The sequence below is a fragment of the Heptranchias perlo genome, chromosome 36, assembly GCF_035084215.1.
Source record: "Heptranchias perlo isolate sHepPer1 chromosome 36, sHepPer1.hap1, whole genome shotgun sequence".
NCBI lineage: Eukaryota > Metazoa > Chordata > Chondrichthyes > Hexanchiformes > Hexanchidae > Heptranchias > Heptranchias perlo.
The window spans coordinates 1,595,062-1,611,151 of NC_090360.1; the positions used below are offsets into that span (position 1 = coordinate 1,595,062).

Consider the following 16,090-nt stretch of genomic DNA (forward strand, 5'->3'; position numbering starts at 1 on the left):
TTGACCAGCACACATTGTATTGTATATAATGGGAGTTAATGGGAACTTGTTTTGTACATTATATTTTATGCATTGGGAGTGAACTGGATGTGAGTGGATCTATTTGAATTCTTTTTATTCTACTTAGAATCAGATTCTACATTGAATCTTAGAACAATAGAAGTTTACAGTGCAGAAGGAGGCCGTCTGGCCAATCTCTTTAATAGAGCAATCCAATACTAATCCCACTGTCCTGCTCTCCCTCCATAGACCTAAGTGGATGGATGTGACACAATCAATTGGATTATATGTTGTGGAAGTAAATGAGAGTTTTTTCATTATTCGTTCATGAGATGTGGGCGTCGCTGGCGAGGCCGGCATTTATTGCCCATCCCTAATTGCCCTTGAGAAGGTGGTGGTGAGCCGCCTTCCTGAACCGCTGCAGTCCGTGTGGTGAAGGTTCTCCCACAGTGCTGTTAGGAAGGGAGTTCCAGGATTTTGACCCAGCGACGATATATTTCCAAGTCGGGAACGTGCAGGTGGTGTTGTTCCCACGTGCCTGCTGCCCTTGTCCTTCTAGGTGGTAGAGGTCGCGGGTTTGGGAGGTGCTGTCGAAGAAGCCTTGGCGAGTTGCTGCAGTACATCCTGTGGATGGTGCACACTGCAGGCACGGTGCGCCGGTGGTGAAGGGAGTGAATGTTTAGGGTGGTGGATGGGGTGCCAATCAAGCGGGCTGCTTTGTCGTGGATGGTGTCGAGCTTCTTGAGTGTTGTTGGAGCTGCACTCATCCATTAATTCGTTGAGATTCTATATAACGGGAGTGATCAATAAACAATTTTGATCCATTGGTGTTTCTTGTGGATGGAGTGAATTCTAATAGAGCATAATGCATTAATTTGAATCCAACTGTTCCTATTAGCTATTGGTTAAATTACTCATGTCTTAAAGTCACAGTCCCCATGGAAATGTTATCCAGAATTATTTTAGGATTATGGGTTTCATTAAAAGTTAAGGATCAGTACTCTAAATGAGCACCTGCTATTGGCTGTAAGATGCTGTATGTGTGTGTTCAGTCACTCTGCTCTTTTCTGCTTTCGTTAGGGTCAGATTATTGGACTGACGGGAAGGATGGCATTCACAGATGGTACATCTAATTCCAACATTAATTTTGAGATCCTTGGCACCAGTTACAGTGAAACCTTTGGAAAAGATGTTCGAAGGGTAAATACATCTGATTCTCCTTTTCTTACTGCACATTACTGCTAGGACAGTATATAACGTCAACAAACCTAAAAACTACAGATTCTACAGTTTTAGTTCTTTAGCCAATGTTATTCCTATCTCACAAAAAGTATTACCTCTCCGCACTAGTTTTAATGAGTCAATGTCATTTTGAAAATCTGCTTGTGATCATTCCTCTGAATACTTGTTACGGTTTTGGGTTCTTTTGCACGGGTTCTCATTCAGCAGCCTATGACATTACCGACCTGTGCCTCATGTGGTCACGCCACGTGTAGTCATGCCATGTGTAGACACGCCACGTGTGGTCACGGGTTCTCATTCAGCAGCCTATGACATTACCTACCTGTGCACTAAGGCCAAACTGAGCCTTTGACTAACTGCCCCTGCAGAATGTGGGTCAAGGGATTGACAATAATCCCAACTGAAGTAAGTTGCAACCTGAAATTTCTGTGGGATTCCCACTACTGGTTAAAAGAAAGAAAAAAAGACCTTACATTTATATAGCAACTTTCTCACCCGCAGGAATTCACACAGTGTTTCGCAGCCAATGAAGTACTTTTGAAGTGTAAGTCACTGCTGTGATATAGGGAAATACAGCGGCCAATTTGAACACAGCAAGCTCCCACAAACAGCAATGAGATAAATGACCAGATAATCTGTTCTTATGTTGGCTGAGGGATAAATATTGGCCAGGACACCGGGCTAACTGATAATTTAGTATCAATTTGTGTGCCAAATTATGGCTGTAGGCCTGTGCCCACCAGGGACTGATTGAATCATGCCGTCTATCACCATGCTAGGCTGGCAGTCAGTGCTTTAACCCATGTGCCAGCTTCTCTGCAGACAAAATCCAGATGCCAAAATACAAAGGTTGGAATGACCTAATAATCTATCGCATCAATTGAGGGGTGGAACAGCAGGTCTCAGTCAGGCTATGGGTGGCAGGGTTAAGGAAGAGGGCAGACTTCTATTTTGGTTTTGGTGCTGTCCAGAAAAGGTGCAGTTTTGGAGACACAGGGATGGAAGGTACTGTAAATTCTTGTTGTAATAACTGGGATTAAAAAGTAATTTCTTTAGGTTCAGAGTCATGGGCTTGGGGCTGATGCTGCCACAAAAGGAGATACTTTTGGCTTTAGCTGCTGGCTTGTCCATCATTGGAAATTCTCCCTTGGTCAGATGTTACCAGTTGTGCTGCCAGATTGTCAGCTTCCTTGAAGCTACTGATCATAAGGTCACAATGAGGACCACTCACCCCCATATTAGCCTATTGACCCAAAAAAGCCTGTTGTCCACCATCGAATGATCTCTTAAATGACCGTGAGATTTTGCCTCCGATTGCGTACTGGAGATTCAATTCACCTGTTGATCGCTTTTGGAAGAATTTCCTGAGATCAGTCCTAAGTTATTTTTTGCCAGTTTGAGGATGTGAGCCTTTGTCCTTCTGTCAGTGTTTCACTTGAAGTAGTATTTCCAGTTTCACCTTCTCTATACCATTAACTGTCTCAGATGAAGTCCTCTCTCAGTTGGCTTCTTTCAAGGCTGAAGAGCCCAACATTCTCCAGTCTTCTTTCACAACTTGATCCTCTGCTGCTGATGATCAGGATGCCTCTCCTGTCTCTCAGTGACTAAAACTGTACACAGTACTGATTTTAACATGACATCCTCCACTTTGTACTTTGCTGATTTAGTAATGTAGTTCAGCATTCGCTGCTTCACAGTGGCCGGACATATTAAATGATGAGCCCACTAAGATCCTTAAATCTCTTTCAACTTCAATCTTTGCCTATTTCAACACCATTCATAAAGTACACGTCATAATTTCACACTGAACTTTTAACTCGGATACTTCAGTTATCGGCCTTCTGAACTCTACCCTTCCTTAACCCCTGCTGTGCATATGGAAAAATAATGGAATCTAATGACAGCACATTGTTTCTCCCAGTTAGATATTTAATCTAGTTCATTTTGTGAGTTCCTGTCTCTCGCCTCCTCCTACTTAGTATTGTCTATAACTCTGACCAATTGACTGTCCAGGTCCAACTGATTGATATAAATTAATGAACAGTAACAGTCCTGACCTTGATCTCTTGAGCACTTATTCATCATTTTCCCCTACTCCGACATCACTTCCCCTAACCACTGGTCACTGCTTCCTTCCCTTCAGCTAATTTCTGATCTGTTTACAAATTTTACCTTGAGTTCTCAATACTTTAATCTTACGGAAGCAATTTTTCATGTAGAACATTTCCAATGGCTTCATTAAGTCAAAATGCCCCAAATCACAAGACCACTGTCTACTTGAGATGTCACTTGCTCAAGTGTCACAGTGATTGGTGTGGTGAGATTCTTCCCCTCTGATTCCATGTTGGCTGCTGTTTACCATCACTCATACATTGGGCTCGATTTTCGCACCCGCGATCGGGTGCGTTCATGGCGGGGGGCTGCGAAAATCGGGGATTCCCGGGGCGGGTCTGGAGCCCGGCTCCAACCCGCCCACTTCCGGGTTCCCCAGTGACGCACTGACATGCTCGCGCAGCCCCCGCATGTGGGACTCCCGCCGGCAATTAAAGCCAGCGGGGTGCCATTTAAAGTACTTAAACAGGTATTTCAGGTCGTTTACAGACCTTATTGACCTGATATTTTAGGAGGGGTGGGATTTTGAAATTAACTGAGACTGTTTCCCGTACTGGGGGAAACACTCCCAGTTCAAATGGACGTGTTGCAGCCATCAGCCTGTGGCAGCTGCAAAGGTCCATTTGACAGGTGGTGGGGGGAGACCCTCACTCATTGCAGGAGGCCACTCTGTCACTTTGGACAAAGTTTGGCCTCCACCACCCTCCTCCTAACAATATAATTCACCAACTTACACACTTACCCCGGTGTCCAGACACATTTACCTACCTTGCGGACCCCCTCAAACTTCCGGATGGGGGCCGTCGTAGCTACAATCATGACCTCCTCGGAGGACGAACAGCATCGCCAGCCACGCCGTCCACCTCTGCCATGTGGAGCTCCACAACACAGTGCTGTGACACATCCACAGGAGGGAGGGCAACCGCAGAGAGAGATGCGTCGCAGGAGACACTACCCTCGCCACAGGGTCTACAGATCGAGGCTCAGCTTCCTGGACCTCTCTGAGCAGCAGTGCACACGGAGGCTCAGAGTCACTCGACATGTAGTCGTGGACATCTGCAGCCTCCTTCATGCCGAGCTGCTCCCGGCTGGCCCGAGCACCATCTTCTTACCTGTCGCTGTCAAAGTCACCACTGCCCTTAACAACTTCTCCTCCGCATCCTTCCAGGGTGCCACTGGGGACATCGCCGACGTCTCTCAGTTGTCTGCACAAAAGAGCCCTGCAAATACACCTACACCCACTCTGCAGTGACACAATGGGTGGCATCAAGTGTGGGTGTTCATGGTGAACCCCATGAAAGGGACCTATTCCACAAGCCAGTCAAGAATGGGCAAGACGTGGCAGTAGTGGTGATAATAATAATATTTATTGTGCATGTGAAAGAAAACAAATATAAATAAAAAACATGACAAATCGTCAGACACACTTGTACATTCCCTTTGTGCTCACAAAACCTTTGCCTTGTGTTTCTGGGAACCTCTACGTGGTGCTACCCCTGTGGCTTCAGCAGAGGTAGTGACAGGTTGCTCTTGCTCATGCCCTGACTGATGAGATGCTTTGGGCCGACGCTCTCCGGGTTTCGGTGCCCGTGAGGGCCCCTCCAAAGACTGCTCCACCTGCACCTGTGCAGGGGCAGACTCAGCCACCTGGAGAGGGGGCAGCATTGCGGGTACTGGTTGAGAGGGGGGCAACGGGTGAGACGTAGGAGCGCTTTGAGTGGAGTCCCCACTTCCATGTCCCCTTTCACTATCATCCCTCTCGTGGCCCAGGCCCACATCACTCCTTCCACCCTGCTGGATGGCAGTTTGGAGGACTTGTGTGAGGCCTTGGAAGGCCACCTGTAAAGTATCTGTCAGCCTTTTCAAGGCGGCAGAATATTGCTCACCCTGAATCCGAACGGCCGTTGTCAGGGCCTGAATGGACTCATTGTTGAACCGTGCTTGACGCTCGAGGGAGGCTAGCCCTTCCTTCATCGCAGACATTCCCGCACCTACCCGCGACACTATCTCAGAGATGCCTTCACGTCCCTGCGACACTATCTCGGAGATACCCTCCTGTACCTGTGCCACCATTCCCCTCATGCAGGAGTTGGACTCCTCCATCCTCTGCGTGATTGTGGAGAGTGCGCGTGGCACCTGTTCCAGCACCTTGCGAATGTGCTGCTACCCCTCGACGACTCTCCTTTTTACGGCTGGCCCCCAGGGTTCAGCATCTGGGTCCAGCTGAGCAGAGCCTGGACAGGAGTGCTCCCACCGACGCGGACTCTCCACAGCTGCCCCTGCCACCAGGGTCTGCTCGTGCTCACATGTGCGTGGTGACTCACCATGTGCAAGCCCAACTAAGTGAGGACGGGGACCCACAGAGATGTGTGTATCTGCGCTGGTGGATGCATGGCTCAGATGTGACGATGGATCCTCAGAGGACGGCAAGTCCTCTGAGGAATCGCCCTCCACGGTCATGGTGCTCGCAGATGGCCCTGCAAGAGAACAGAAAGCAATATTAGGCATGTGGACAGATGTTGAGGTGCTGCAGATGCCAAATGATGCTAAGATCATTCGCTATCATGAGTGCTGAGTGTTAGATTTCTATCACCGGCCGCTTGTGCAATCCCAGCCTCGGCATCCGCCACGGACAGGCACTCCAGCGTCCGGCTGATCTCCAATGCCTGCTGCTCTACATCAGTTAGTGCCACCTGGTGTGGTGGGCCCCCTCCGGTCCATGCCCTCTCCCGGGCGTTCTGGCATCTCTTCTCCTATCAAGGCAAAACACAGAGGCGTGATTGAGTGATGGTTGCATGGGTGAGTTGCTGCATGCATTGGTGTGGGTGGGGTTGAGTGTGAGGGAGATGGATGGGAGGATGCGTGTGCCACATGGCCATGATATTGTATGAGGATTGGGTTGCGTGGTAGTGTTCGAATGGGGACAGGGTCGGTGAGTATGTGCAGGCAAGGTGAGGATGATGGTTGAGTGGATGTGAGGAGTGATGCGAGAGCTTTGTGGTGGCAGTGCAGAAGGGGTTGTGTGGTGGTGGAGGTGATGTGGAAGACGGAGTGTGGGAGAATGCGTAAGTATACTCACTTTGCCTGACCTGGTTAGGTCATTAAATCCTTCCTGCACTGCACCCAGGTGCGTGGCACATTGCCGCAGCTGGTGACCTCCTCGGCCACCTCCAGCCAGGCCTTCTTCATGGTGGAGGGAGGGCACTTCCTCCCATCAGACGGGAAAAGGATTTCCCTCCTCCTCCTCACCCCATCCAGCAGCAGCTGGAGTGAGGAGTCTGAAAATCTTGGGGCAGCCTTCCCCCTGGCCTGCTCCATGGTCCAGCATTGGTTGTTTGCTGCATCGGGCTTCTCCAGCTGATAGACCTTGCTGCACATGAGCAGTCCGCCTGCCGCGCAGCTTACCAGCGGGAAACTTGGAAGCACAGGTAAGTGGCTCCAATTAGCCTGCGATTGGGTGCGGAGCACACTGATTTCACCGGGCGCGTTACCCACGCGCCCAGTTGACCCCCCGCTGAGAACCCGCTGCCCTGCTAATATCGAGCCCATTATCACACACATCATCCTCAAGTTTGCTCATGATAATCAGTTCATCTGCTTTGCCAAGTTCTGATGTAACATTAACCTGAGTATGTTTTGAAAATGGTCACATTAGCTTCATTCCACTCTGCGAGACGTCTCAGCTTTCCTTGACTCTGTTATGGTGAACGTTAGCACTTCACATATCTTAATACCCTAAGGCAAATACCATCCGTCGCTGGGGATTTGTTTGCTTTGAGCCCTTTTAGCCTGTGTGGGACTTTCACTTCATTGATGTCAAAGTGATTAATCTGAGTTAGATCATCTCTGATTATAGTTGGCTTTTGCTAGTTTTCTATATATTTGTAGCTGCTCCAATTCACTTAGAGCCTTATAGCTGTGGAGAGAAAACTTTCATCCTACAAGCCTGGCCTGGTTTCGAATGCGCATCATACCTGTGAAAGGACAATATTCCAGCAATCTGTGCCCCTCAGTGTGTTGTTGTTATGTCTCGTTTTTCTGTATGCACAGCAGGAGTTAAGGAAGGTTAGAATTCAGAAGGAAGGTAACTGAAGTACCCGAGTGAGAAGTTCAGCGTGAAATTACTGACTGATGTATCTAAAAAGTGCTCTAAATGTACAGTGCAATAAAAGTCACAACCCTCAGCTTCGCATGGAGTGACTATAGTAATCAGGATCACTTACATTGCTGGAGAGGTCATGCACATGGTGATTCAGTTTATGGACCATGTTTTGTGTGTTTGCATAAAATATAATTAGGCACTCGCTTGTTACTGTTAATATTTTGATTTATGACCTTTTGCTTTTGATGGTTGGCATTTGGGAAGGAAAGTTCACTGTCTAGTGGAAAAAAATCACTGAGGGTACTCAGCAGCAGCACAGACCCGAGCAGCTCCTCTCCCTGGAGACCTTTTGGGGTTTTGTTTGCTCTCTTCACTGTAGATGTTCAATGGTTTGACATTAAAGTAAAGACCTGGGAATAGATTCTCCATTACCTAAGAATGGGCTTTCCATTGTCTGGAATTGGGTTCTCCGTTACCTGGGACTGGGTTCTCCATTGTCTGGAATTGGGTTCTCCGTTACCTGGGAATGGGTTCTCCATTGCCTAAGGGTGGGTTCTCCATTGCTTGATAAGGAATGTGCCCAAACTATGCAAGCTGCTGTCCCTAATGAAGAAAAGTCCATTAGAATCAATGATCTTTCTGCAAAAAAATCAAGAATTGTGCAAGCAAAGTAAATTGATCCATGAAGGATAAGGATGAGCAACAATTAGAGATTGAGTGCTGTCATTCATTTAGAGATACAGTCACATTAAACACATCATTAAACATATTTAAGAGGCAATTATTTAAAATTGCCTTGTGATAATGAGTTGGAGAGGTTAACTTTTAAATTGGCAAATTTGGGAGGAAGATGAACTGAATGAATATTATTTACTTATAAAATATTCCCCCAAATCAACAGCCCTAATATAAATGGTCACTGTTTCCCAATGGAGTGTTTTAGAACAAAATCCGTTCCAGAACATACCCCTCAAGGAAGCATCTGCCTTATGGGGGTTAGATCTAGCCTTATGTCCAAGAATCTAATAGATGGTTCAAATCTCAATTAAACACCTTAGGAAGCTCTTCAAGTTGGCCAATGTGCCAGTGTAGTGAAGGAAGTGATTGTTGTGACCAAGTTCACGAAATATCAACAATAATCTAATTTGCAAAGCATGCGAAGGACCTCGAGATGATTAATAGTCACTTGGCTTTGCTTTGACTCCTTGAATCCGTATTATATCCTGAAAATTGAATGTGGAGTCAAAATCGACTCACAAACCTCTAATTTATGCTCGGTGATATGAATGGATGCTTAATGCGTCCCGATGATGATCCTCTGTTTTAATGTTAGCATTAATCCTTCTATTTTAAATTAGTTAATGCCACTGCTAAATTAGAGAAAGAAAAGTCATGCAAATACATTAAGCATTCTTCCATTATACTGTTGGCAATGCTATCGACCCTATGGTTTCCGAGTCATCGTCCAACAATGTTCCCTCAACATTGCTCCCAGTAAGTAGCATGCACTCCGTTTACTTCTTTACCTATTTGTACCATTAGAGCTGCACAGCCTCACTCCTCAGCCTTCAGCAGAGAGCATAGATTAAAATGTTCTGTGCTCCCTGCAGGAGTGTAGTTGCTGCGAGTTAATCACTTCAAACATCTCCCATTTTCCTTCTCACATCAAAATTAGTCACGTGGCAGCATAGTTGGAAAAACTAACTACACTTTATGAAGAATATCAAGGCCATGGAGAGAGTGCAGAGGAAATTTACCAGAATTATACCAGGAATGAGGGACTTCAGTTATGTGGAAAGACCAGGGAAGCTGGGATTGTTCTCTGTAGAACAGAGAAGGTTAAGGCGAGATTTAATAGAGGCGATCAAAATCATGATGGGTTTTGATAGAGTAAAAAAGAAAAACTGTTTCCATTGGCACAAGGCTCGGCAACCAAAGGACACAGGTTTAAGATAATTGACAAAAGCACCAGAGGAGAATGAGGAGAAATGTTTTTACGCAGCGAGTTGTTCTGATCTGGAATGCGCTGCCTGAAAGGGCGGTGGAAGCAGATTCAATAATAACTTTCAAAAGGAAATTGGATAAATACTTAAAAAGGAGACATTTTCAGGGCTATGGGGAAAAAGCGGGGGAGTGGGACTAATTGGATAGCTTGTTCAAAGAGCCGGCACAGGCACAATGGGCCAAATGGCCTCCTCCTCTGCAGTAAGATTCTATGATTGCGGCTGCCAGACTGTTCTTGTTAATGGTCATCACCATCTCTATCAATGGTGTTTCTCTGCAAAGTAAAACCACGCTGTGTACCATAGGCATAAAGTGTTGTGTTAGAAGTCTACCCTCTCAGCTTGGATCCACTGTAAACTATCAGATCGGCTGCCCGCTGTCCCCCAACCCCCCGCTGTCCACCCCCCCCGCTGTCCACCCCCCCCCGCTGTCCACCCCCCCCACTGTCCACCCCCCCCAACCCCCCACTGTCCACCCCCCCACCCCCCCCGCTGTCCACCCCCCCCGCTGTCCCCCAACCCCCCACTGTCCACCCCCCCAACCCCCCGCTGTCCACCCCCCACCCCCCCCCCCGCTGTCCACCTCCCCCACTGTCCACACCCCCCACTGTCCACCCCCTCTGCTGTCCACCCCCCACCCCCCCCCCGCTGTCCACCTCCCCCACTGTCCACACCCCCCACTGTCCACCCCCCCGCTGTCCACCCCCCCCGCTGTCCACCCCCCCCCGCTGTCCACCCCCCACCCCCCCCGCTGTCCACCACCCCCCCAGCTGTCCACCCCCTCCCCGCTGTCCACCCCCCCCCCGCTGTCCACCCCCCCTCTGTCCACCCCCCGCCCGCTGTCCACCCCCGCCCTGATGTCCATCCCCCCGTTGTCCCCCCCGTTGTCATCCACCCCCCGTCGTCCACCCACCCCCGTCGTCCATCCCCCCATTGTCCCGTTACCCCACTCTGCTGTCCACGCCCCAACTGTCCACTTCCCCACCCGCAGTCCACCCTCCCCCACCCCACCCGCTGTCCAGCCCCCCCCCCCACTTTCCACCCTTGCCCTGTTGTCAATCCCCCTGTTGGCGCCCCCCTTTGTCGTCCACCACCTGCCCGTTGTCCCATTATCCCCCCCCCGCTATCCCCCCCCCTGCTGACCACCCCCCCCCCCGCTGTCCACCCCCCCACAGTCTACCCTCCCCCCTGCTGCCCACAACCTCACTGTCCACCCCTGCCCTGTTGTCCTTCCCCCTGTTGTCCCCCCCCCCCCGCATTGTCCCCCCTGGCTGTCGTCTATACCCCCCTCCCCATTGTCCACCCACCCCCATTGTTCACCCCCCCCACCCCCCCGTTGTCCCGTTAACCCCCCCAGCTATCCACCTGCCTAATTTCCCTTTCCGTTGACTTCAGTAACACGCGGCCAATCCTATCTCGCTCGTTTTCCGCCCCTGGCGATGGTGAAAGTTCTGGTGAACGAATCCTAATTCTGTTCTTCGGGACTCTGCATCTACAGCACAAAACTGACAATAATTTGACACAGTTTGAAACCAAATTTACAATCTCATTCAGAGAAGAGGATTGGTGTCGGAAACGGACAAGTGTGACCTTGGTGGGGTAACAGGCTCTTTTCTGAGCTGTGGGTTAATATTGCTGGCGCAGTGTGGGGAGTATTTCACTAAAGTCTCTCTTTGACTGTTTGTAACTATGTAATGCTCTCTGGGGTGACATTACAAATAATTCCAGATTTCAGGTTTTTGAAAATGTGCAGAACACCTACATACAGCATGCATCTGAAAATTCACTAAGTGTTTCAACCACTAGTTATTAACTGCTTAATGGACCTGAGCCACAAGACTTTGCTTTTTAATGATCGCCATTAAAAGATTTACTGTTCTATTTCAGGTGCTAATTCTGGGGCCGTCCACTGTCAGTGATTGCACCAAAACAAATTCCCCTCCCCCCACAAACAAGGCCGCTCCAAGCTCTGCAAATTCACATTAAATCTCAAAGACTAACTGAGGTGGACCAGTCCCTGAAGGATTACCATTAAAGGTTTATCGTGCATTCATGAGAGGCCTTTGACTTAGCAAAGACTGCAGAAGATTAAAAAGTTACTCTAGTGCTTTAATGACTTTTCTCCACTTAAAACACAATTTAAAATCCATTTATCGAGGTGGATCAGATAGTAACCTCTACAGTATGCATTCCTGATAGAGGCAAATCCACGTATTAATTGTTACAGCTTATTTGTACTTGAGACATGATCACATTAGGTGAGTCATGCTATAATGGGTGAGGAAATGGAGAAGCTACATTATTAGATGGAAGAGAACTCTACCTCACTCAGACTATTATGAATAATAAAAACTTTCAAACTTTTATTTTGTCTGTCCCAACTTCACTTCCTTTTTACATTTTATTTTTTATTCTAATTATTCATTCCCCCCCTCCAGTAATGGAACATCTGGTTGGAGGATGTGTGATGAGAACGTCACCCTCCACCCAACCCCTTGGTTGGAGAAACATGGTTGGACGGGGAGGTGGACATCAGTGAGGGTGACCTCCTGCCCTCTTGAGTGGAGGAGGATATAAAGATGAGCCAAACTGCCATGGCCTCTTATCTATATCATGATACACGATTAACAAACAACCTAGAAGAGCAGAAAAAGGGGACAAGGGACATTTACTGGGACAGCCATAGCATTAGGGGCTTGGATGGAGAGAAATTTGTTGAGTGTATTCAGGAGGAATTTCTCATTCAGTATGTGGATGGCCCGACTAGAGAGGGGGCAAAACTTGACCTCCTCTTGGGAAATAAGGAAGGGCAGGTGACAGAAGTGTTAGTGAGGGATCACTTTGGGACCAGTGATCATAATTCCATTAGTTTTAAGATAGCTATGGAGAAGGATAGGTCTGGCCCAAAAGTTAAAATTCTAAATTGGGGAAAGGCCAATTTTGATGGTATTAGACAGGAACTTTCAGAAGTTGATTGGGAGAGTCTGTTGGCAGGCAAAGGGACGTCTGGTAAGTGGGAGGTTTTCAAAAGTGTGTTAACCAGGGTTCAGGGTAAGCACATTCCTTATAAAGTGAAGGGCAAGGCTGGTAGAAGTAGGAAACCTTGGATGACTCGGGGGATTGAGGCCCTAGTCAGAAAGAAGAGGGAGGCATATGACATGCATAGGCAGCTGGGATCAAGTGGATCCCTTGAAGAGTATAGTGATTGCCGGAGTAGAGTTAAGAGAGAAATCAGGAGGGCAAAAAGGGGACATGAGATTGCTTTGGCAGATAAGGCAAAGGAGAATCCAAAGAGCTTCTACAAATACATAAAGGGCAAAAGAGTAACAAGGGAGAGAGTAGGGCCTCTTAAGGATCAACAAGGTCATCTATGTGCGGAACCACAAGAGATGGGTGAGATCCTAAATGAATATTTCACATCGGTATTTACGGTTGAGAAAGGCATGGATGTTTGGGAACTTGGGGAAATAAATAGTGATGTCTTGAGGAGTGTACATATTACAGAGGGGGAGGTGCTGGAAGTCTTAACGCGCATCAAGGTAGATAAATCTCCGGGACCTGATGAAATGTATCCCAGGACGTTATGGGAGGTTAGGGAGGAAATTGCGGGTCCCCTAGCAGAGATATTTGAATCATCGACAGCTACAGGTGAGGTGCTTGAAGATTGGAGGGTAGCAAATGTTGTGCCTTTGTTTAAGAAGGGCGGCAGGGAAAAGCCTGGGAACTACAGACCGGTGAGCCTGACATCTGTAGTGGGTAAGTTGTTAGAGGGTATTCTGAGAGACAGGATCTACGGGCATTTGGAGAGGCAGGGACTGATTAGGAACAGTCAGCATGGTTTTGTGAGTGGAAAATCATGTCTCACGAATTTGATTGAGTTTTTTGAAGGGGTAACCAAGAAGATAGATGAGGGCTGTGCAGTAGACGTGGTCTACATGGACTTCAGCAAAGCCTTTGACAAGGTACCGCATGGTAGGTTGTTACATAAGGTTAGATCTCACGGGATCCAAGGTGAGGTAGCCAATTGGATACAAAATTGGATTGACGGCAGAAGACAGAGGGTGGTTGTAGAGGGTTGTTTTTCAAACTGGAGGCCTGTGACCAGCGGTGTGCCTCAGGGATCGGTGCTGGGTCCACTGTTATTTGTTATTTATATTAATGATTTGGATGAGAATTTAGGAGGCATGGTTAGTAAGTTTGCAGATGACACCAAGATTGGTGGCATTGTGGACAGTGAAGAAGGTTATCTAGGATTGCAACGGGATCTTGATAAATTGGGCCAGTGGGCCGATGAATGGCAGATGGAGTTTAATTTAGATAAATGTGAGGTGATGCATTTTGGTCGATCAAATCGGGCCAGGACCTACTCCGTTAATGGTAGGGCGTTGGGGAGAGTTATAGAACAAAGAGATCTAGGAGTACAGGTTCATAGCTCCTTGAAAGTGGAGTCACAGGTGGATAGGGTGGTGAAGAAGGCATTCAGCATGCTTGGTTTCATTGGTCAGAACATTGAATACAGGAGTTGGGATGTCTTGTTGAAGTTGTACAAGACATTAGTAAGGCCACACTTGGAATACTGTGTACAGTTCTGGTCACCCTATTATAGAAAGGATATTATTAAACTAGAAAGAGTGCAGAAAAGATTTACTAGGATGCTACCGGGACTTGATGGTTTGACTTATAGGGAGAGGTTGGATAGACTGGGACTTTTTTCCCTGGAGAGTAGGAGGTTAAGGGGTGATCTTATAGAAGTCTATAAAATAATGAGGGGCATAGATCAGGTAGATAGTCAAAATCTTTTCCCAAAGGTAGGGGAGTCTATAACGAGGGGGCATAGATTTAAGGTGAGAGGGGAGAGATACAAAAGGGTCCAGAGGGGCAATTTTTTCACTCAAAGGGTGGTGAGTGTCTGGAACGAGCTGCCAGAGGCAGTAGTAGAGGCGGGTACAATTTTGTCTTTTAAAAAGCATTTGGACAGTTACATGGGTAAGATGGGTATAGAGGGATATGGGCCAAGTGCAGGCAATTGGGACTATCTTAGTGGTATAAACTGGGCGACATGGACATGTTGGGCCGAAGGGCCTGTTTCCATGTTGTAAACTTCTATGATTCTATAAAAAATCTTCAAATCATTGGCGTTACTATTAGACGGCCTACTGTGCAATACACACTCACCATAGTACCTTCAAATACACCTTGTACCTTCGTGTTGTTGTATTGCTTCGAGGTCCCTCATTAATGTTGAAGTTGGGTAACATACCTACATTCGAATACTCTTGCATTGCTCCTAAATACATAACCCTCTGGTCCGATGCCCTCTGGTCCAATGCCCAAACAGGTAGGGTGGCTTCAGAAGCCGAGAGCTTACCTGTGCTGTAAGCTGCCGGGGTGAATAGTTTTAGCTAAACTCCATCTGGACCCTTACCATACTTGGGCATCCCTAAGCTTTGGCTCTTGCCAACCTGCACCTAAACTCTTTGGACTTGGATAAGTGAGGTGTCTCCCCACCAGGAGTGAGAGCATCCACACTGGGCTAACATAAACTCTATCCATGTGGACTTCTCAGTGGTTTGATTGACTCTTAAACATAGTGATATGTTTCGATATGACTTATCGGGAAAAAAACATTTCGTGTTGGATTTCTCCCTTTTAATATCTAGTTTATAAACTGGGTTTGTCATATATAGAAAGCTGGTTCCAGAATAGGATACTAGAACTGGGAAAGATTAAAAAGCAAAATAATGTTTAATTTTAGGTGGGGGCAGTGTACAGAATGTGAAATAATTTTGTGTTTACTCCCATCAGCTGAGTGTGTAATAGGAGAAAAAGGCAATTCTGCAAATGAAACTGCTCGTAGGCACAGCATCTTATTAACTCAGGAACCTACATGACCCTCGTGCCAGCTAGTCGGTCCCACAGAACAATTACCACAGTAGCCAGCAGTGTAAAGTGACATTATACAGTGCTGCCAGGTATCCAGTTAATGACTTGTCCTATCTGATGCTGAACTCAAACTGCAATGAATGAAATTAAGCCCATGTTTCTGCTCCACAACAGATGTGGGAAGGGAAAATATTTTCCTTTGAATTGAAAGCACTTTGGAAATAAATTCTCCCCTCTCCCCTTGTATTTACACAGTCCATATTTATGTGTTTCTTGCTGATTAGTTCTGCCAATGAAATCTATTTTTGGGACGTTGATGAGGGAATCTATAAAAAGTCAGCTATTAGGTATATTCAAAATTATGAAAGGCTTTGAGAGGGTAAATGGTGAAAAATGATTTCCACTGGGAGGTGAATTGGTAACATGGAAACATTAATACTAATGGGGAAACAAAGAAGATTTATTTTCATGCAAAGGGCTAGTAGAATAAGAAATCCATTACCGTGAGGTCTAATGAAGCCAGCTCAAATACAATGGGCGGGGGGTGAATTTCCACAGGGTTCTCCTGCTTGTCTGCCATAACTTCAGCAGAAGAGCCATGGAAATCCAGGATTCCTGCAGTTCTTCTGCCAAAATTGTGGTGAACAAGCGGGAGAACCCCCAGAAATATACCCCATTTTAGAAGATAAATATTAAAATGTGCAGGGAAATGGAATTAGAAAGACAGCTCTATGGAGCTAGCACTGGA

At 47.1% G+C, this 16,090-nt stretch overlaps 1 protein-coding gene across 1 annotated transcript in view; it reads left to right on the forward strand.

The window, feature by feature from the left end:
- Positions 1–16,090, forward strand: part of LOC137303909 (glutamate receptor ionotropic, delta-1-like) — a 599,178-nt gene that overhangs the window by 526,485 nt on the left and 56,603 nt on the right. Inside the window, exon 8 of the mRNA XM_067972322.1 lies at positions 1,081–1,200. Coding sequence (XP_067828423.1) covers positions 1,081–1,200 — 120 coding nt within the window. The remainder of the gene's footprint in view (positions 1–1,080; positions 1,201–16,090) is intronic.